The sequence below is a fragment of the Osmerus mordax genome, chromosome 4 (assembly GCF_038355195.1).
Source record: "Osmerus mordax isolate fOsmMor3 chromosome 4, fOsmMor3.pri, whole genome shotgun sequence".
Lineage (NCBI taxonomy): Eukaryota > Metazoa > Chordata > Actinopteri > Osmeriformes > Osmeridae > Osmerus > Osmerus mordax.
Window position 1 is genome coordinate 21,137,910 of NC_090053.1, and position 22,235 is coordinate 21,160,144.

The following is a 22,235-nucleotide window of genomic DNA, read 5'->3' on the forward strand; positions in this document are numbered from 1 at the left end:
GGTTGACCTTCTGTTGTTGTTTTTCGTCATTCAGACCAAATTGCGTAGAAAACAATTCTTAAGATTAAGATCATATAAAAACTTCTCGAAAGGCCTACATGTTACATTGCGAAAAGACACGGAAGGCCAAGTGGGTGGTGCCCCTTCGTGTCGACAAACTGCAATAACCGCCACAAAAATGTTTTAGTGTAAAATGTGTTTTATTTATTAATAATTTCGACATGTGACAGCCATGTTACCTCATAGATAATTTATTAACAATAAATAGTTTTATCACAATTAGTGAAATAAAAGCTTTTTAGAGCAGTTACCTACAGAGAACATGCTCACGTATACACTTGTGCTACGTGTGTTATCTAAAGTGCTTTTTGATACATGAGTGTGCTTTAATAGTCTATCAAGGGCTAGTGAGCCACCAGGTGTTGTGATAATTTAATGAAAACATGAAATATGATCAAATCTTTATCTTCTATCTTGTCCAGGGACATTTCTGCCCTCCGACAGGATTTGGGATAGCCCCTATACTTTCCTTCTTAGTGATGTGTTAAATATCAGTTTACAATCTTGGAAATTGACCCCCAAATTCTGACTGCCCTCTCAAAATATCTACCATGATCTCATTGCTCATGAATGGAGTATTATAATCCATCACTGCATAGACAATAAGATGACCAACCATCTATTTTATTTTTCACTTGACTTCCACACATTATCTGTCACTGCGCTATATGGGAGCACATCCCATACTACTATATTCTGTATATATCACCACACCAGACAGTTGAGTTCTAGTCAGTTGTCACCGGACATCTGCCTTAGCCAAATAAAATACCCTCTGACAGTTCATCAGGTCGTTTGAGTCTCTGGGATGAGTGACATGTGTTCCTTGGGTCATCAAACTCAACCTGATGATCACTTCCGTCAGTTTGACCCCTGGTGAACTGTCCTGGAGAACGTCAAATGGTCATGAATTTATGAAAACTTTGCTTTTTCATCCAATTAGTTTTTCACGCCACTAACAATAAGATACAGTGCTTTTTCAGAATGATATGTTGTATTGTATTGAATGGAGATCATGTCATAAGCGCATACATTATTGCGACAAATATTTTGTCATATTGTGCATATAATCTCAGTGCAGATTGTGACAGGTGTATTGCATGAGCTACCTGTTTAACTCTGTTAAAGGGACAATAAGCATAAGCAACTAGTACTTTATTCGTTATATCTACCTATCAGAGATGCAGTTGAGGTGAAATATGTGAGAAAAAGCTTCTAACAGTATGCTCATTCAACCTCATCATCCATGGGAACCTTTATTTTGTTTCTTGATAGGAGAACAGGAAGTCTGCATCTTGTTTCCTGATCTGGTGGACGAGTGTTTGCAAGTTGACTCTCGATCTAAATGAAGCTAGCCCACCCAATAGCAGCCTGGTAAATCCTCCTCTGCCGAGAGGTAACCAGCCTTGTTGTTGATTAGCGAGCGTTGCCTCCCTTAGATGAACGTTGATGACTGAAACCTGTCTCACGGGTGTTTCATCCTGACCTACGACTGACTGAAAACACCAACCAAAGGCTCTCCAGCTCTGTATCTGTTATTGTTGTTCCTCGCCCCGTCACAGCAGTACGTACGTATGCGGGCGGAGGAACCTGGAGGAGAGGTTGCTACGTGCTGGGGGGTGACTGGGATGGAGCAGGTGTGTGCAGGTGTCTGCAGGTGTCTCCTCAACACTCCCCAGCAGTGATCAACTCCCCGGGTCTCTCTGCCAGCCTGTCTCTCCTCCCCGCCTCCTCATCCTCCTCAAACAGGGTGTGGTGCATGGCTAGCAGCTGGTGGGCGGGGGTTCTGGTGAAGGACTCTATCTTGGTGTCTGGCGCCTCCTGCTGGGGAAGGAGGTCCTTAGCGAGGGGGGCGGGGCTCAGGGGGTCACCTGAGGAGGGGGGGTTGGGGCTGATCCCGTTAAGATAGGTGCTGGTGGGGAGGGTGACCGTGGAGAAGGCTGTGTTGGTGGACGCTGGGCTGCCGTTCGTCTTCTCTGTAGAGGAGAAGAATAGACAGCGGTAAGTTCCGACCAAGTCATTTGATTGGACAAGAGGCATTCCGTGATTCCATGATTGTCTTCGACCGTGCTGACGTTGAGCAGAAATGCACACCCTCTCGTGTGATATTGCTGGAATAATAGAACCGGGAGCGGCTAGAGGTTAAATGAAAGACCAGTGGACTCTTTCCCCTGTTCTTTCAAACTATCGGGCAACAGTCAGGGAAACTAAAGACAGACATGGTCAGGTTCAGGTTTCCTTGGTGATAACCCCCCCCCTGAGACAGGGAACTAGGCTACCTGTGATGGAGGCCGACACGTGTACGATGGTGTGCGTGCCTTCTATGAAAACAGCGTCCAGGGAATGTTCTGGAGGGAGGGCCTCTGCGATGACCGCCTCCACCTTGGGCTTGCGGATGGTCAGCATGTAGGGATGCACGTCCAGGGAGAAGTTACGAGTATGCTTCTTCTCCATCGCACTCAGATCTGTACGTTGAAAAGAACAAGTTATCAGTGACAAGGAAAATACAAAAACAAGTTCAGTCAAGAAGGGAACATAATGCTCAGTTTTGTGTTAATAGCCTCTGGTTAACATTCAATAACGTGCAGGGCGTGACCTGTTGAACCTTCACAGGTTGGAGATTAAGTTCAACAGTGCGGTGACAGTCCTGAGAGATGCTAAGGTGTCATACTGTAGGTGATGAATACGGTTAATATTCTTCAGTACTGCCTTATCGGACGGAGATCTGAACACTATCTCGGCCCGAGCAGAGTTACGAGTTTCAGAGACGTAAGAAAGAGACTAACGTTACAACATCACGATGCATGCCAATTTGAGGAAGATTCTGAGACGTTTTCACAAGTAAAGAAAAAAAAATGTGATGACTCAGTAAAGATGGCTCTGTACCCTAAATGCCCCGCAGCATGACCCCTGCAGCATGACCCCTGCAGCATGACCCCTGCAGCATGACCTTCTGCTGTGAGACTCACCTTTAGCTGTGGGAGGGTACTGGGTCCCCTTGCTGTCCAGCAGGGGAGCCATAAAGGTCTCGGCCACTGTTTTCCTGCGAACCGGTTTGGGTTTGTCAGGCTTGGTGTGGTTCTCCAGGCGAGTCAGCGTCAAGGGTTCCTGTCCATCAGAGGAGATACGTTAACATCACCCTAACCCATCACCCTAACCCATCACACTTACCCATCACCCTAACCCATCACCCTAACCCATCACACTTACCCATCACCCTAACCCATCACCCTAACCCATCACCCTAACCCATCACCCTAACCCATCACCCTAACCCATCACCCTAACCCATCACCCTAACCCATCACACTAACCCATCACACTTACCCATCACCCTAACCCATCACCCTAACCCATCACCCTAACCCATCACCCTAACCCATCACCCTAACCCATCACACTAACCCATCACACTAACCCATCACCCTAACCCATCACACTAACCCATCACACTAACCCATCACCCTAACCCATCACACTAACCCATCACCCTAACCCATCACCCTAACCCATCACCCTAACCCATCACACTAACCCATCACCCTAACCCATCACACTAACCCATCACCCTAACCCATCACCCTAACCCATCACCCTAACCCATCACACTAACCCATCACCCTAACCCATCACACTAACCCATCACCCTAACCCATCACACTAACCCATCACACTAACCCATCACACTAACCCATCACCCTAACCCTAACCCATCACCCTAACCCATCACCCTAACCCATCACCCTAACACTCCCAGCTCTGGCCCACACACAATAAATCATCCCACAGCCCTGTTTACAGCACATAATAACAGCACATTTAGCTGTGATTCAAGCAGATTAGGTTACACAAGTGTTCTCTGTCTTTAGAGGGTTATAATTGGATAACTTTCTGCCATCTCAGGCTGTCGCTGGCCGAAGGGCCTGTTCTAATGGAACAACACACCGAACCCACTCAGCAAAACTCACATGTGAGTTGCTGAGTGCTCTGCTGAGCAACCTGAGCAACCTCTGCTGAGCAACCTCAGGCACACACGTGCTGCTGTGCTGAGCAACCTCAGGCACACACGTGCTGCTGTGCTGAGGAACCTCAGACACACACGTGCTGCTGTGCTGAGCAACCTCAGGCACACACGTGCTGCTGTGCTGAGCAACCTCAGGCACACACGTGCTGCTGTGCTGAGCAACCTCAGGCACAAGTGCTGCTCTGGTCGTTTAGAACAGCAGTTGAGCTAATCAGTTCCTACATTCTCACTGATAAGCTACCTCGAAAGTACAAATTAAGATGATGATTGATCCATGATCACCAGCAAAGGCAGGGAGAGAGAAAGAGAGAGAGAGACATGCAGCAAATGGCCAAGGACTCTGTGGCTTCCGTGGCGCTCCAAACGATCCCTTTCAAACAAAATAAATATACAAAAACACATTTTTGTCTCCATCAAAATAAGGGGAGAGGTTTCAGAAGCCACACACCTTGAAGGGTTGAGGTAGGGGGTTGGAGGAGGGGATCCACTTGATCTTCTTGCGAGGGCGCTTGATGACAAGGGGCTCCCCCCCGAGCTCCCCGACCCCCAGCACGGACGGGTCCAGGCCAGGGTCCACGGTCTGGATCCCAGAGTCCCTCACCGTGGGCGTGGCGTCGTGGTTGGACTGGGCCAGCGCGGCCAGCAGCTGGCGCACCACGTTGTCGTACATCAGGTCGCTCTCGTTGGTGATGAAGTCCAGCCGGTTCAGGGACTTGATGTGGTCGCGGTTCTCGTTGCAGAACATCGCCAGGATGTTGATGTCGCAGAACTGCGACTTCTGCCACCGCCGCCGCGTTTTGATGCCCACCTTGTGGAGCTTGTCGAACACAAAGTTGGACTTGCGCACCACGAACAGGTGCAGCAGGTTGATGAGGATGATGAAGTTCATGGTGCAGAGGAGAGAGATGTCCACGGCCGCCATGATGCGCTGCAGCTGCACGGCGGGGAGCTTGCAGTTGACGCTCAGCTGGAGGTCCGGGATGCTGCTGGTGTCGGGGGGCTCTCCCAGGGCGCAGGTGAACTCGTCCTGCCGCTGCCGGTGGTAGTAGGAGCTGAGGTAGGAGATGGGGATGGAGCTGAGCAGGATGATGGCCAGGTGACGGCCGAGGTACAGCTTGGCCAGGAAGTTGCTCTGTCCTCGTCTCTCCAGGTATTTCTCAAACAGGTTCTGTTCTGGGCTCTTCTCCTTCACATACGAAAACAAACCAAACTGGGTTGGAAATGCTCGCGCCAGGTTCGCTTTCGTGAAGAAATCTGTAACTGTTAAACTAAGACAGGACTACTGTAACTGTTAAACTAAGACAGGACTTCTGTAACTGTTAAACTAAGACAGGACTATGTGCACGGCATCAACAACAAAAATGGCAAACAGTTCGGACCTTCTCTGCGTTTTCGATGATGTCCCGGCGTTCCTGCTCTGTGATCCCCGGACCTTTGGACTGGATCTGCTTCTCGATCTTGGGGGCCCGCCCCTCGGCCGCCCGGTGGTAGCAGTTATCGATCTCGTGGAGCAGGAAGTTGAGCTCGGAGGTGAGGCGGGTTGACCCGAGGAACTCCCAGCCCAGTGCCGGGATGTACATGATGCCCGCGAAGGCCAGCAGGGCGTAGGGCAGGAACTTGTGCTCAAACAGGGAAGGTCGGAGGTTCTGTTCGATCCCGGGAGGGGCGTCGCGGAGCTCCGTCCAGCAGTAGCCACGCGCGTACAGGGCCTGATCCCTGGTGAAGTTGTGGGGGGTGTAGCAGTAAATAGACTCCTCTGGGATCAGAAAGGGAGACGATTAGTCTTCATTCCACACAGTGAACCACTTCAACATTCACCTAGCACACGACTAGCATGTACAGTGGTCCACCCCTCCATCTCCCCTAGCAAATCTCATTTCATGAAATGTCCAATAACTGGACGGTTTATCTAGCTCTACTTGGTTTAAAACCATGTGACAAGCATGTTCTCTTTGAGGTCTGCATCCCATGCCAGTGAAACAAAGTGAAACCACATGCTTCTGCTCGAACTCGTTTTTTGTGATGATTACACTCTGTCTAAGGTCAATGACGATGTCCTCAGTCCAAACGGAGGTGACAGGACCGAGAGGAGAGACGGGGGGAGATGTGGGGTGACAGGACCGAGAGGAGAGACGGGGGGAGATGTGGGGTGACAGGACCGAGAGGAGAGACGGGGGGAGATGTGGGGTGACAGGACCGAGAGGAGAGACGGGGGGAGATGTGGGGTGACAGGACCGAGAGGAGAGACGGGGGGAGATGTGGGGTGACAGGACCGAGAGGAGAGACGGGGGGAGATGTGGGGTGACAGGACAGAGAGGAGAGACGGGGGGAGATGTGGGGTGGTTCCTCTCTGGCAGCGCCCAGCAGGAGAGTCACAGCTGGGTGCTGCTGCTATGCAGACAGTCTGACTCAGCATCCAGCTACCCCTCTCATCCTCCTGTTCCTCCCCCCTGTTCCTCCCCCCTGTTCCTCCCCCCTGTTCCTTCCTCCTGCTGCTCGTCTACATTCCCCTCCCCCCTCCCCCTTCCTTTCCCCTCCCCCCTCCCCCCACTCACTCAATTCAACTCAATAAATCTTTATTGTCCCTGGAGGACAATTTGTCTCCTCCTTCCCCCCGTGTTTCCAGACACTCTCTTGATCTCCCTCTGACACGTTTCCTACCCAACCCTCCCAACGTGCCTCAGCAGACACGTCCCAGTCCGGCCCAACACAGGGACCCTCCGGACTCAGACCAGACCCAGTCCGAAGGAGAACCAGCCTGCCTGCCTGCCTGCCTGTTCGGATCCGCACACTGACAGCGCCCCCTACTGTCCCTCCGCCAGCACTGACCTGCAAAGTTCCTGGTGAAGACCAGAGTGACCAGCAGGATGGGGATGATGACGGTTCCTATGGTGACGACCCGGTCGAAGGGCAGCTCCAGTTTGAGCTGGACCAGCAGTCCAGCCAGCGCCCCGTTCTTCTCGTCCTGGGAAGAGCCAGGAAGGATGAGCTCCTTCAGCTTCTCTCCTGCCAGCAGAGCCGTGGCCATGTCCAAGTTCTGCTCTAGAATGTTCTGCATCCGGGATTTACCTGGGCAGGGTTGGGGAGTCCCCCGGTGACCCTGGCTGCCTCCTGCCTCCGCACACACACACCACACTCATACACACACACACACACTCACAGGCAGACGCTCACATGCACTCAGGCTCTCGCTCGCTCGCACAAACGCACACGCTTCAATATTCACCCACAGCCTCTCTCTCTCTGTCTCTCTTGGGGGCTCTCTGAGGTCTGTGGTTCCGTCTCTGCTGGAACACACAGAGGAGAGTCTTGGTTCTGAGTGAGTCTACCACTATGTGTTCTGGGCGTCCACCTCACTGCAACAGGACATGATGTTCAGTAGTCTGCCAGCGAGCACAGCTCCGGAGCTCGCAGCATGCTGAGCTGCCACTGGCCCACTGTCCCCTCCCTCTCTTCTGGGTCTCCAGCAGGATGACAGGGCCCCTCCGGTGGGGAGTGAGGCGTGTGTGTTCGGCTCCAGGGATCTGTATGTTGGGGCTGAGATATCAGCGTTCTGTGCCCACCGCATCCACTTCCCAGCTTCACTTTCCTGCAAGACAAACATTGAGCCATCGGGTCTCTTTCAGCACACAAACAGAAACCAGGGGTTTTGAATGAAAAGAGTTCAGTAAAGGGTGCTAGTGCTTGTGGTCATCACGCCTGCGGTCAGGCACTTCTCCTTGCAGTCCAGGAGTGCCTGTGTTCCTGTAAACCCCCTCACAGAACCGGAGGAATGTGGTCAAACGTCTCGAAGCAGGGAGGGGGGGGCTGCTGCCTTCATCGAGGGCAGTGAGGAACAGCCCCCCCCAAGCCCCCACCTCACGGAAAAATAACTGTGGAATTCTAATTCCTGTGACATTATTGTTAAGGTGACTGGATGATAGTACCGTGCCCTGGAGATTGACGGTGTCACAACAAGACCAGTCCCTTGAATCTAAGAGGATGGTCTATTAATGAACACCATGCTCACACTAGGGTTCCAGCTGTCAGTCAGGGTAAGCTTTCTGTGTGTGTGTGTGTGTGTGTTAAGGACTGCATACACATTAGAGGAAGGTTATGTGAATGTCCTTCTCAGGAGAGTGAACGCATGCACCGTCCCTGCTCACTCCTCTCTCTCCCTCTCTTCTCTCTCTCTCTCTCTCCCTCTCTCTCCCTCTCTTGCTCTCTCTCCCTCTCTTGCTCTCTCTCCCTCTCTTGCTCTCTCGCTCTCTTTCTCTCTCTCCCTCTCTTGCTCTCTCTCTCTCCCTCTCTTGCACTCTCTCCCTCTCTTGCACTCTCTCTCTCTCCCTCTCTTGCTCTCTCTTTCCCTCTCTTGCTCTCTCTTTATCACGCTGTCTCTTTCTCTCTTTCTCTCTCACTTATTATTTATTTCTCTCGCTTACCATCTCTCTTAACGTCTCTCTCTTCCTCTGTCTCCCTCACCCCTTCATTGGTCTTTTAAAAATCACATAATGTTCCCTGAACTAGACACGTGCATGCCGGTGTATGGAGAAGAAAGAGAGGGAGAGGAGATCAGAGCATAGCAGAGGGTGAGAGAGGAGAGGGAGAGAGAGGAGAGGGAGAGAGAGGAGAGTGAGAGAGAGGAGAGGATAGGGAGAGAGAGGAGAGTGAGAGAGAGGGCGAGGAGAGAGGGAGAGGAGAGTGAGAGAGAGGGAGAGGAGAGTGAGAGAGAGGAGAGTGAGAGAGAGGAGAGTGAGAGAGAGGAGAGAGAGAGAGAGCAGAGTGAAGGAGAGGATAGGGAGTGAGAGGAGAGAGGGAGAGCTAATGAGGAGAGGTGTGTATGAACCTCTTATCGGAGTGTTCTGATCAATAGAATAAATAACCAAAGCTGCCCCTGCTGACCTCCAGGCTGGGCCCAGAGGTGGAGCGTTGTCTGAGGGAGGACATTCACAAGGATACAGTGTGCTTCTCCTAAACGGTATAGTATCACAACTATGCAGCATAACACCAACATGGCCATCAAACAATGTATATGATAACAATTCACAACCCAAATCAAATGACAAAGTCTACGCACGAAAACTCTGAAACTCTGGCTACATTTAAACGGGAGGAAATGTACGTCAGAACATCTCATTTTAAAGAGACAATGTCATATTTCAACCACTCGTCTTTTGGCAGTGATGAGAGAGAGAGCCCTTGGCACCGGTCCAGTACTTCAGATTATACCCCCCAGTTTCAGAGTGCTACAAGTGTTTAACAGGGAAGCCATGTCACTGGGACACTATAACCCCGGTATGGTCACTGACAGCAGTTAGCCGAACGAAGAGCGCCAGATTCAGTTATTAGAACATTTCCGACAGCGGCATGAGAGACTGCTCGAGGAATTGTAAATAGCGAGGAATTTTACGGTAATGTCACCGTTGTCTGACCAATCCGTAGTACCCCTAAGCACAAAACACCGGGGTTTTAGTGTGTTCACGTTACGAAACCGCTCGTTTGTAGTAACTACTCGCTGACTGAGATCCCTGCAAAAAACGAAACTATAAAACAGAATTGGTTTTCTGACACAGCGGTCGGGGTGGGGTGAATTCTTCCAAGTCACATTTAAGTAAAACCGCACAAAACGTTACGATTAAAACTCAAGTCAATAACACAATAGCTTTTCAGCACCAGGGCCGGTGACAGCTCCGGTAAGAGGGCGGGATGGGGAGCGTCTGTCGGCGTGAGAAAGAGAGGGACAAAAGGGGGTAAAGACTTGAGTCGGACTCTCGTTTTTGTGATATGTAATACCTGTATCACCTGCTCTCCTGTCAGAGACGACACGAGACATCTTCGGTCCGCCTTTCACGCAAAACCTTTAGGCTAAAGTCAAGATTCCTCAAAGACAAAAATACACGAATTTTCATTCAGAGGAAGGAAATCTAATGTACTTACAAGTCCTCAGCATCCCCGGCGAGGTAAGAGTTAATCTGCAGTGCGGGCGAGCCGTTACACCGTGTATCCGGGCACACCGGTTTGTTCCGCCTCTACCCCTCCTTGCCCCCCCCCTCCTCTCCCCTCCTCTTGGTGTAATGACACAATAGGAATCAAGTGTATCGCATCGCATCCACGCTCTTTGCTAAATCGAAACGCGAGCAATCGTATCAACCTATTACGAATTGAAGAGAACCGCTTGAGTTTGTTGGGAAATGATAGACTCTTGCAATTTCAATCATCAACGGATTCAGTTTCTAGAACACGTAATTATGATGAGAATATCTTAACATGTCATCATTTCATGAGGCGCTCACGCCTCAAACTCATAACTGTGCTGCAGGTCTGAGCTGAACGATGCAAGCCGGTTACCCAGCGGGAGAACAGCGTTCGGTCCGCAAGCAGGCAGACCCCTCTCTCCGGGTCCTAATGTCACCCTCGCCAGATGTGCTCTGTAGGTTCAGGGGTGTGGTGCATTGTTGCCACGTGCATGATTATCTTTAGTTGGAATATACTGTACCCACACGTCAGCGATTTCTATGTATATGTTAATATAAGTTTTCTCTTTGAGCTTCTCGCATTACCCGAGGCGGTAGAATGAATGCGCACCAAACGGTCGGACACAAGTCTCCTCAAGCCGGTTTCCGCCGGTTATGTTGCCGCGACTACTGACTGGTTACTAACACGCTGGGCAACACCACATCGTTTGTCGCTGGATGCTTGATTTGTACCATGATGTACGGCTAAAGTCTGAAACTTAACTTCATGTTAGAGTTAGGCATCTTGTCTTGGCTATAGGCTACGATACTGCCGAAAGAGACAGTCGATAAGCAGCGATCGATTTGATGAACCAGCACTTGTAAACCAGATCATATTAAAAAGATCACACGTGATCTCGAGAGTAATGACAGTTTTATTGGCCTTGTGAAGAAACGCAGTATATATTTTTATCAAAATATTGTACATTGACCTATCTTACATCATTGTCAGACATTACATTTACATTTACATTTAGTCATTTAGCAGACGCTCTTATCCAGAGTGACTTACAGTAAGTACAGGGACATTCTCCCCGAGGCAAGTAGGGTAAAGTGCCTTGCCCAAGGACACAACGTCATTTAGCACAGCCGGAATCGAACCAGCAACCTTCTGATTGCTATCCCGATACCCTAACCGCTCAGCCACCTGACTCCCAACATGCAGTGTTTACTTAAAGTGGTACACTGTAGTTCTATATTCATGGTTTCTGGAACTTGAAATATGAAGTTATGAGAACAGTGAGTTTAGAAGTATGTCTACAGTTGCTTACATGAAGCAGATTGTTAAAGTATAAAAGTATCAACGCACAGCATGCATCAAAGAGAACATCTGATAACATCTACATCTGATATCTTATCCTCTCCTCCTCCCTCCTCCTCCTCTTCCACCTCTCTCCTCCTCCTCCATCTCTCCTCCTCCCTCTCCTCCTCCCTCTCCTCCTCCTTCTCCTCCTCCTCCTCCTCCTCCTCCTCCTCTTCTTCTTGTTACTGAGCCATCTGGACCACCACAGCCCTCCAGGCCTTGTCTTTGTCAAAGTCTTGCAGCGTTCCGTTGGAAGCCTGTTGCTGAGAAACAATAAAGAAAGTTTGTCATGAACTACTACACTGTTTACCACCATCATCATCACCTTCATCATTATTATTCTGCCTATCAGATTCTCCGTCACTATTTGTGTGTGAGTGCAGGCACCTGTGTGTCCTGTATGTGCACAATGTGTACATCTGTTTATGCATCTGTGTGTGCACACGGGTGTGTGTACCTCTGACAGTGGTGTGTGTGTAAGTGTGTGTACCTCTGACAGTGGTGTGTGTGTACCTCTGACAGTGGTGTGTGTGTAAGTGTGTGTGTGTACCTCTGACAGTGGTGTGTGTGTAAGTGTGTGTGTGTACCTCCGACAGTGGTGTGTGTGTAAGTGTGTGTGCCTCTGACAGTGGTGTGTGTTCAAGTGTGCGGGTGTGTGTGTACCTCTGACAGTGGTGTGTGTGTAAGTGTGTGTACCTCTGACAGTGGTGTGTGTGTACCTCTGACAGTGGTGTGTACCTCTGACAGTGGTGTGTGTGTAAGTGTGTGTGTGTGTACCTCTGACAGTGGTGTGTGTGTGTACCTCTGACAGTGGTGTGTGTGTAAGTGTGTGTGTGTGTGTGTGTACCTCTGACAGTGGTGTGTGTGTAAGTGTGTGTACCTCTGACAGTGGTGTGTGTGTAAGTGTGTGTACCTCTGACAGTGGTGTGTGTGTACCTCTGACAGTGGTGTGTGTGTAAGTGTGTCTGTGTACCTCTGACAGTGGTGTGTGTGTAAGTGTGTGTGTGTACCTCTGACAGTGGTGTGTGTGTAAGTGTGTGTGCCTCTGACAGTGGTGTGTGTTCAAGTGTGCGGGTGTGTGTGTACCTCTGACAGTGGTGTGTGTGTAACTGTGTACCTCTGACAGTGGTGTGTGTGTACCTCTGACAGTGGTGTGTACCTCTGACAGTGGTGTGTGTGTAAGTGTGTGTGTGTGTACCTCTGACAGTGGTGTGTGTGTAAGTGTGTGTGTGTGTGTGTGTGTGTGTACCTCTGACAGTGGTGTGTGTGTGTACCTCTGACAGTGGTGTGTGTGTAAGTGTGTGTGTGTGTGTGTGTGTGTGTACCTCTGACAGTGGTGTGTGTGTAAGAGTGTGTGTGTGTGTACCTCTGACAGTGGTGTGTGTGTAAGTGTGTGTGTGTGTGTGTGTACCTCTGACAGTGGTGTGTGTGTAAGTGTGTGTGTCTGTACCTCTGACAGTGGTGTGTGTGTAAGTGTGTGTGTGTACCTCTGACAGTGGTGTGTGTGTCGGTACCTCTGACAGTGGTGTGTGTGTAAGTGTGTGTGTCTGTACCTCTGACAGTGGTGTGTATGTAAGTGTGTGTGTGTACCTCTGACAGTGGTGTGTGTGTCTGTACCTCTGACAGTGGTGTGTGTGTAAGTGTGTGTGTCTGTACCTCTGACAGTGGTGTGTGTGTGTGTACCTCTGACAGTGGTGTGTGTGTAAGTGTGTGTGTGTGTACCTCTGACAGTGGTGTGTGTGTAAGTGTGTGTGTCTGTACCTCTGACAGTGGTGTGTGTGTGTGTACCTCTGACAGTGGTGTGTGTGTAAGTGTGTGTGTCTGTACCTCTGACAGTGGTGTGTGCAGGTTGTCGTCCCACTCGGGAGCCTCCATGCGGAGCTGGGTCTTGTAGGAAGCACAGCGCAGCACGGTGGCCAGAGTCAGTACTGCCTGCACCAGCAGCAACACCATCAGCATCACCAGCAGGATGTCGTACGACTGCTGCGATGCGCGCACACACACACACACACACACAAATACCATCAGTCCTCTACTGACTCCAGACCTGCATAATGTCATACTGCATTCTGTGATAATGTCTAGCCTGGAAAACCCGACTGCAAGCTACAACCCTGGAGCCTGGTATAATCACTGAGGGGACGTTGTGCTCACCTTGTCTGCAGGCACCTCGTGCAGGAAGATCTCTACCACGTTCAGGACACTGCAGGACAGGAAGGCAGCAGCAGAGAAGAGCAGGGGAGAGGTGACACTACTGATGGCTATCAACATCTCCACCTGGAGAGGAGGAGGGGAGGGGAGGAAGGGGGGGGGATGGGGGAGGAGGGGAGGGGAGGGGAGGAGGGGAGGGGATGGGGGAGGAGGGGAGGAGGGGTGGGGAACATAGGGCTGGTAAATTATAAAGAACTGAAGAGGTTGGAAAGGGAGAAGCTAAAGAAGATAGACTTACCAAACATCTGCTGGGGTACTCTGCCACCACATGACTGGCAATGGCGCTGGGGAAACACTGCAGGAGACACAGACATGGAGATGTGGACAGAGAACACTGTCACCTCCACATGATCACACAGCTAGTATACTGTCACCTCCACATGATCTCACAGCCAGTATACTGTCACCTCCACATGATCTCACAGCCAGTATACTGTCACCTCCACATGATCACACAGATAGTATATTGTCACCTCCACATGATCTCACAGCCAGTATACTGTCACCTCCACATGATCACACAGCCAGTATACTGTCACCTCCACATGATCACACAGCCAGTATACTGTCACCTCCACATGATCTCACAGCCAGTATACTGTCACCTCCACATGATCTCACAGCCAGTATACTGTCACCTCCACATGATCTCACAGCCAGTATACTGTCACCTCCACATGATCTCACAGCCAGTATACTGTCACCTCCACATGATCACACAGATAGTATACTGTCACCTCCACATGATCTCACAGCCAGTATACTGTCACCTCCACATGATCACACAGCTAGTATACTGTCACCTCCACATGATCACACAGATAGTATACTGTCACCTCCACATGATCTCACAGCCAGTATACTGTCACCTCCACATGATCTCACAGCCAGTATACTGTCACCTCCACATGATCACACAGCTAGTATACTGTCACCTCCACATGATCACACAGATAGTATACTGTCACTTCCACATGATCACACAGCTAGTATACTGTCACCTCCACATGATCACACAGCCAGTATACTGTCACCTCCACATGATCACACAGCTAGTATACTGTCACCTCCACATGATCACACAGCTAGTATACTGTCACCTCCACATGATCACACAGCCAGTATACTGTCACCTCCACATGATCACACAGCTAGTATACTGTCACCTCCACATGATCACACAGCTAGTATACTGTCACCTCCACATGATCACACAGCCAGTATACTGTCACCTCCACATGATCACACAGCTAGTATACTGTCACCTCCATATGATCTCACAGCCAGTATACTGTCACCTCCACATGATCTCACAGCCAGTATACTGTCACCTACACATGATCTCACAGCCAGTATACTGTCACCTCCACATGATCTCACAGCCAGTATACTGTCACCTCCACATGATCACACAGCTAGTATACTGTCACCTCCACATGATCACACAGCTACATTATGTGGAAGTCACAGGATCCTAATGCCAGTTTAGTTTCAGCTTCTCTTCTCCCTCTGCAGACCCGGAGCAGCACAGGGCCCAGTGGTGCTAGCAGAGCTTTGGGAGTGACAGGCTGTGTGACGCTGCAGACCACGTACCGCCACCAGGACCCAGAAGAAGGTGACAGACAGGTAGGGTCCAGGGAGCAGGATGTCTATGTTGAGAGCGATGATCCCTCCAAACACGGCAGCGATCCCCACGATCACCTGGATCACCTGGAAGGGACACGTCTCTGGTCACTCCAGGTGACGTCTGTGCATTTTCCTCAGCGTCAGTCTCTGGTACAGCGAGTGTACACTACCTGACGTTAGAGAGTCAGGTGGCTGAGCGGTTAGGGAATCGGGCTAGTAATCTGAAGGTTGCCAGTTCGATTCCCGGCCGTGCCACATGACGTTGTGTCCTTGGGCAAGGCACTTCACCCTACTTGCCTCGGGGGAATGTCCCTGTACTTACTGTAAGTCGCTCTGGATAAGAGCGTCTGCTAAATAACTAAATGTAGCCATTCTCACACGTCTATGAGATGATTAAATCCTGCATAGAGGAGGTGTTTGGTAGCTTGCAGAGTGTCCGTACTCACAGAGTAGGCCTTCAGGACCCGGGTGGGGAAAACAGCAGGAGTCAAAACCACAGGCCTGTCATACACCAGCTGAGACGGAGCGGGAGAGAGTGAAAGAAAGAGAGAGAGATATAAGGGAGAGACAGAAGAGTAATAATGAACAAAGGAAATTTAATGGGAGGATCTTGGTAGATAAAGCCATGTCTTATAATGAGGTGACACGCACACACCTTCCTGTGGCCGCAGCAGTCGTCTGCAGAGCGAGCTGACAGGATGACAGTGCTGGCCATCAGCACCTCCAACATGATCATCAGGAGGAGGTTGAAGTTGATCTGAACAGAGAGGAGGAGGGTGGAGAGTGGAGGGGAGGAGGGTGGAGGGCGGAGGGGAGGAGGGTGGAGGGCAGAGGGTAGGGTGGAGGAGGGGTCACAGGTGAGGGAGGAGGGATCCATGATGAGATGACTACAGCCAGCAGACAGGAGGGTGACTACAGCCAGCAGACTGGAGGGTGACTACAGCCAGCAGACTGGAGGGTGACTACAGCCAGCAGACTGGAGGGTGACTACAGCAAACAGCAGACAGGAGGGTGACTACAGCAAACAGCAGACTGGAGGGTGACTACAGCCAGCAGACAGGAGGGTGACTACAGCCAGCAGACAGGAGGGTGACTACAGCCAGCAGACTGGAGGGTGACTACAGCCAGCAGACTGGAGGGTGACTACAGCCAGCAGACTGGAGGGTGACTACAGCAAACAGCAGAGGAGACATGCTGGACTCACGTTGACTGCAGACGGGCTGAAGACCAGCTTACAACCAAACCACACCAGGCAGGTGGTGCTCACCGCGAACGCTGACACATACACCACCAGGAAGTCTGACACCTGGGAAAGACATGGGTGGAGCTTTACTGGTGTTGACCTGAAGCAAACATCTCCAGTGTTCACCTGTAGCAGACACCTTCAAGCTCAAGTCTTTTATTGTCAGATGCACAGAACAACACAAGGTCAGACTGGGCACTGAAATTCTCAAGACCAGACAACGCAAGCACCTGGCATAACATAACATATAAGTACACAGAACATAAATTCCATCTATGCTAAGCTTAAATAAGTAAACCTCCTAAATATACAGATAAATATAAATAATACAATATACTAAACCCTAAATACACATAATAACCTATTGCTAACCCTATAAACCTATTCTAAACTAAGTTAAGTACAGTGATCTTGTCCAGAGTGGTGTTTTTAGAACATTAATGAAAGATTTTCAGGCTGACTCCCTGACCTGTACTTGTTTGTAAGAGTTTTTTGTTTCATTATTTTATTAAACTCCAGTGCTTGCGTTATTCTTTTACTAGATTATTAGCCCTTCCCTATCAAAGAGTGCAAGGCAAGTTGGAAATACATACACAAGCACTGATATACTGATATAGCACAGGTGTGAAGTCTATGGGGGGCTGAAACAGGGCCAAAGGTAAAGCCTGAAACGGATCAGACCGGATCACGGCCGTTCCCAGTTCCAGAAAAGTTCCATGAAAAGAAAAGCCCAGTGGTGGAGTTTTGAGTCTGAGCTGGACTCACCGCTGCATGTCTGTTGTGGGCGATGGCCAAGCAGGCCAAGGCAGCAGGAAGGCTCTGAGACACAGACACACGGGCAGGAAGTCAGAGGGCATCCTGAACAACGAGCATCAAGACACCAGCGCTCCCGTCAGCGCTCACTTACCGAGCCAGCCGCACAGCGCAGGTAGTCCATGGCAACCGGAAACACATTGCCCAGGTACAGAGAGAATCCGGCTGTGATCAGCAAACTGCCCTGGAGACACACACACACGCGCACCCCCCCCCCGCACACACACACACAGGAGTCAGATCGAAGCACTGAAACTGTACTAAATGGCGTCACGAGGCGGTCACGAGGCGTTTTGCCTTTGACCCTTCGTCTTACCCCCAGGAGTACGCTGTAGAGCCAGGCACGGCAGCTGAGGCAGCATTGGAGGCAGGGGTGGAGGCGAGGCGAGGCCGTGGCGAGCTGCAGGTCGCTGGCCCGGACATCCACCGTGTAGCTGTCCCTTTCCGGCCGGCCCCCGTGCCCCCCCTCCGACCCCCCCTCCGACCCCCCCTCCGACCCCCAGTCCCCTCGCTGGCTCAGCACTCCGGCCCCCCTCTCCAGGGTGATCATCTGGGCGTAGCTGAACTCCTCCCTGGGGGAGAGCTCTCTCTGCATCCCCCTGGAGGCCCTTACAGCTTCCCTGGAGGCCCTTACAGCTTCCCTGGAGGCCCTTACAGCTTCCCTGGAGGCCCTTACAGCTTCCCTGGAGGCCCTTACAGCTTCCCTGGAGGCCCTTACAGCTTCCCTGGAGGCCCTTACAGCTTCCCTGGAGGCCCTTACAGCTTCCCTGGAGGCCCTTACAGCTTCCCTGGAGGCCCGGACAGCTTCCCTGGAGGTCCGGACAGCTTCCCTGGAGGCCCGGACAGCTTCCCTGGAGGTCCGGACAGCTTCCCTGGAGGCCCTTACAGCTTCCCTGGAGGTGCTGAGGTGGGCTCACCTGGTTGGGCACACAGAGGTTGTCTCAACCAGGCCTGGGTCAACACACCAACCCTACTGTACCACTGCTATACACTGTCGACATGCTACCAAGGTGAATTTACACTTCAACACTCAGCTGTGTTGAAGTGAACGTAAAGCACTTCTAGTATTTGATCTGCAGTCATAACAGATCTCTTCACTGGATCAGTTCCATCACTCACAAAGTTTCTCGAATTAACATTAAGCTGCTGTTAAAATGAGTTTGGCTGATCATCAAAACCTTGTCTCCCTAAGCTGAGAAAGCGGTACTTTCAATACTTTCAATAAACAGGCTTTGTTACAGTCTAGTTATATTCAGTCAGTACTAGCAGGCATGGAAGCATGAGATGTCTGCCTGACTTCATAAACAACCCTCCCTCACCCCTCCCTCCCTCCCTCCCACACCTCTCCCTCCCTCCCACACCTCTCCCTCCCTCCCACACCTCTCCCTCCCTCCCACACCTCTCCCTCCCTCCCACACCTCTCCCTCCCTCCCTCACCCCTCCCTCCCCTACAGGGAGCCTCTGATTCACACTTTTATGACTTTCTTTGTCAGGTCAGCTGAGGTCTGACCAAGTTCTCCCCCTCCTTGTCACTCACCTGTTCAGCTGTCAGAGTCTCTGCACCTCTCCAACGTCCAGACTCCCAGAGTATCCCTCACACTCACACAGTTCTCCCAGCCACTAATAGTTTCTTCAGATCCTTCTCTCTCTCTTAGCCTCTCCCTCGATCACACTCTCTCTCTCTCTCTCTCTCTCTCTCTCTCTCTCTCTCTCTCTCGCTCTCACCCTCTTCCTCCCTCTCTTCTTCTCTTCTGCGTTGTTCCAAGGAGAGAGAAAGAGGTTTTGGAGTTTGTTCAAAGAGCAGAACAACCGTCCATGTCTTGGCTGTGGCAGTGCTGTGTGTGCGAGAGAGAGACAGACTGAATCACAAAGAGAGAAGGGGCTCTCAGGGGGCAGAGCTGGCCTGGGCAGTCCCTTTCCCTCCCACCTGCTCAACACACACTTACACAGTGTACAAACACACTCAATATGCACTTATACAAAACACACACACACACAACACCTTTGTGCACACAAACACGTACACAGAGATACACACACATGCATTTGTGCACACAGAAACACATGCACATACTTTAGCCCACCCATAAAGTATGCAAACAAATCGACACGTGCATTAACTGACACATGTACACACACAAACACTTTCCGATACAGAAAGACCAGGGAAACACCAACACTTCCTCTTCTCTCCTCCTCTCCTCTTCCTCTCCTCCTCCTATTCCTCTCCTCCTCCTCTCATCCTCACCCTGCATCCCTGCTCTCTCTGTCCTTCTCCCCCAACATGGAGACTATTGTATAATGTAAAAGTAGTATGGTGGTGTCTTATATGTTATTAGCTGTCTGTACATGTTGTTAATAAGTAGAGTAGGTGGCTCTAAGGGAGTCAGGTGGCTGAGCGGTTAGGGAATCGGGCTAGTAATCTGAAGGTTGCCAGTTCGATTCCTGGCCGTGTCAAATGACGTTGTGTCCTTGGGCAAGGCACTTCACCCTAATTGCCTCGGGGGGAAAGTCCCTGTACTTACTGTAAGTCGCTCTGGATAAGAGCGTCTGCTAAATGACTAAATGTAAATGTAACAACATAGTATTGTGTGACCAGTGGATCAGCTGAGTTTGTCTGATGTTGCTTCCTGCCCGTCTCCTCCACCCTAGTTTTACTAAATGCGATATTCCTGTCCTCTTCATTGTGTGTGTGTGTTTGGGCTGTTATTGACTGTGTGTGAGAGTGTGTGTGTGTGTGTGAAACTGAGGATTCCATTCAGACTCTCAACACAGCAGTACACAGACTAAATTCTTCCTGTGCAGCCGTAACCATGGAAACTCTCTAACAACTCACCCCCATCCCTCCTCTACCCATTCCTCTGTCCTCCAGAACACATGCACACACACACACACTCGCTCAAATACACACGCTCAAATACACACACGCTCAAATGAACCCTCACACATACACACACACTTAAATGACCACACACTCACACACATGCACACACACTCAAAAGAACACACTCAACTACACACACACACTCAACTACACACACACTCAACTACACGCGCACAATGCATTATGTAAATCAGCCCACTGGGCTGCTGTCGTTCCAGATCCTTATTGGGCCGTTTCCAGAGCCGTCACTGCCGGATGTTGTTCAGTGTGGATATTCTTTAAATCGGTCGCACCTGAATCCCTGTTGACGGGAGACACAGGTCCAGACACAGGAACCAGACACAGGAACCAGACACAGGTCCAGACACAGGAACCAGACACAGGTCCAGACACAGGAACCAGACACAGGAACCAGACACAGGAACCAGACACAGAAACCAGACACAGGAACCAGACACAGGAACCAGACACAGAAACAAGACACAGGAACCAGACACAGGAACCAGACACAGGTCCAGACACAGGAACCAGACACAGGAACCAGACACAGGAACCAGACACAGAAACCAGACACAGGAACCAGACACAGGAACCAGACACAGAAACAAGACACAGGAACCAGACACAGGAACCAGACACAGGTCCAGACACAGGAACCAGACACAGGAACCAGACACAGGTCCAGACACAGGAACCAGACACAGGAACCAGACACAGAAACCAGACACAGGAACCAGACACAGGTCCAGACACAGGAACCAGACACCGGTCCAGACACAGGTCCAGACACAGGAACCAGACACAGAAACCAGACACAGGAACCAGACACCGGTCCAGACACAGGTCCAGACATAGGACCCAGGGCAGCCTGGGTTTGGAGTCACCCTGCTCCTGGAGAGGCGTCTGGGCGCAGGCCCAGGACCCAGGCGGCAGGGCAGAGCAGGCCCAGGCGGCAGGGCAGAGCAGGCCCAGGGCCCGGGCGGCAGGGCAGAGCAGGCCCAGGGCCCGGGCGGCAGGGCAGAGCAGGCCCAGGCGGCAGGGCAGAGCAGGCCCAGGCGGCAGGGCAGAGCAGGCCCAGGGCCCGGGCGGCAGGGCAGAGCAGGCCCAGGCGGCAGGGCAGAGCAGGCCCAGGCGGCAGGACAGAGCAGGCCCAGGCGGCAGGGCAGAGCAGGCCCGGGCGGCAGGGCAGAGCAGGCCCAGGCGGCAGGGCAGAGCAGGCCCGGGCGGCAGGGCAGAGCAGGCCCGGGCGGCAGGGCAGAGCAGGCCCAGGCGGCAGGGCAGAGCAGGCCCAGGCGGCAGGGCAGAGCAGGCCCAGGGCCCGGGCGGCAGGACAGACACTGCCAGGATCAGACTGAACGAGCTGGCAGAGCTGAAGGTCTCTGGAGCAGCCGAATGCTGCTGTTCCTCTGGTAGAGGAGAGCGTGACCACTCTGGAGGCGAGGAGAGCTGGAAACAAGCAGCCCTTTGTTCCCCCACGCGGCACTCACAGTGGCTGATTCTCTCTGCTTCTCAGACTTCCTTTCACTCACTCTGTCTCTCTCTCTCTGTCTCTCTCTTTCACTCTCTCTCTGTGTCTCTCTGTTTTACTCTCTCACTCTGTCTCTCTCACACTCACTCACTCTCTGTCGCTGTTTCTTTTCTTGTTTCACTTGCTCACTCACTAAAAATCTCTCTCTCTCTCTCACTCACCCACTCTCTCTCTCTCACTCACTCTCTCTCTGTCTCTCTCTCACTCACCCACTCTCTCTGTCTCTCTCTCTCACCCACTCTCTATCTCTCTCTCTCTCCACCCGAAGGTCTTTCTCTCCATCAACCCTCCCTCTCTCTGCTTGGCTTCACTTCCAGAACACTGGGTGGCTTGTGTTCCCACTAAGTAAAGTGTCAACAACTGAAACATACAGCTGCCAAAGCTGCATCATTCATATCTAATACTGGGCCTGTAGCCTTGGGCACACTACCAGCGCTATGGAGAGCTCCAGGCTGGATCACTACTCACTGTCCTTCAGGTTCTTTGTTCTCAAGTCTTATGGTTTCCTGTTAGGCTGTTTACAATACCTCCTCCTCCTCCTCCTCCTCCT

At 51.3% G+C, this 22,235-nt stretch overlaps 2 protein-coding genes across 2 annotated transcripts; both read right to left on the bottom strand.

The window, feature by feature from the left end:
* Positions 1 to 1,725: 1,725 nt before the first annotated feature.
* On the bottom strand, positions 1,726 to 7,142 carry panx2 (pannexin 2). The gene is made up of 6 exons (XM_067235382.1): positions 6,914 to 7,142; positions 5,464 to 5,840; positions 4,533 to 5,270; positions 3,030 to 3,168; positions 2,340 to 2,525; positions 1,726 to 2,036 (listed from the first exon to the last, which is right to left on the bottom strand). Exons 1-6 carry the CDS (start codon positions 7,140 to 7,142, stop codon positions 1,726 to 1,728), a joined length of 1,980 nt encoding a protein of 659 aa, XP_067091483.1.
* A 4,402-nt stretch (positions 7,143 to 11,544) lies between these two features.
* Positions 11,545 to 17,868, bottom strand: mlc1 (modulator of VRAC current 1). Its single transcript, XM_067235176.1, has 11 exons — positions 17,590 to 17,868; positions 17,368 to 17,457; positions 17,226 to 17,279; positions 16,422 to 16,523; positions 15,873 to 15,974; positions 15,664 to 15,732; positions 15,185 to 15,301; positions 13,830 to 13,886; positions 13,535 to 13,657; positions 13,208 to 13,363; positions 11,545 to 11,643 (listed from the first exon to the last, which is right to left on the bottom strand). The coding sequence occupies exons 1-11, from the start codon at positions 17,866 to 17,868 to the stop codon at positions 11,563 to 11,565; spliced, it is 1,230 nt and encodes a 409-aa protein (XP_067091277.1). The 3' UTR covers positions 11,545 to 11,562.
* Between the last annotated feature and the right edge of the window lie 4,367 nt (positions 17,869 to 22,235).

What these genes read in the sequence shown, in the direction of transcription:
- mlc1 (XM_067235176.1), bottom strand. Translation starts at nt 17,868, where the DNA reads ATGCAGAGAGAGCTCTCCCCCAGGGAGGAGTTCAGCTACGCCCAGATG. An exon ending in TCTACAGCGTACTCCTGGGG is followed by an intron (nt 17,458 to 17,589) that starts GTAAGACGAAGG and finishes GTGTGTCTCCAG; the next exon opens with GGCAGTTTGCTGATCACAGC. An exon ending in ACGAGGTGCCTGCAGACAAG is followed by an intron (nt 13,364 to 13,534) that starts GTGAGCACAACG and finishes CGCGCATCGCAG; the next exon opens with CAGTCGTACGACATCCTGCT.
- panx2 (XM_067235382.1), bottom strand. Translation starts at nt 7,142, where the DNA reads ATGCAGAACATTCTAGAGCAGAACTTGGACATGGCCACGGCTCTGCTG. An exon ending in GTACCCTCCCACAGCTAAAG is followed by an intron (nt 2,526 to 3,029) that starts GTGAGTCTCACA and finishes TTCAACGTACAG; the next exon opens with ATCTGAGTGCGATGGAGAAG. An exon ending in CGTGTCGGCCTCCATCACAG is followed by an intron (nt 2,037 to 2,339) that starts GTAGCCTAGTTC and finishes TCTCCTCTACAG; the next exon opens with AGAAGACGAACGGCAGCCCA.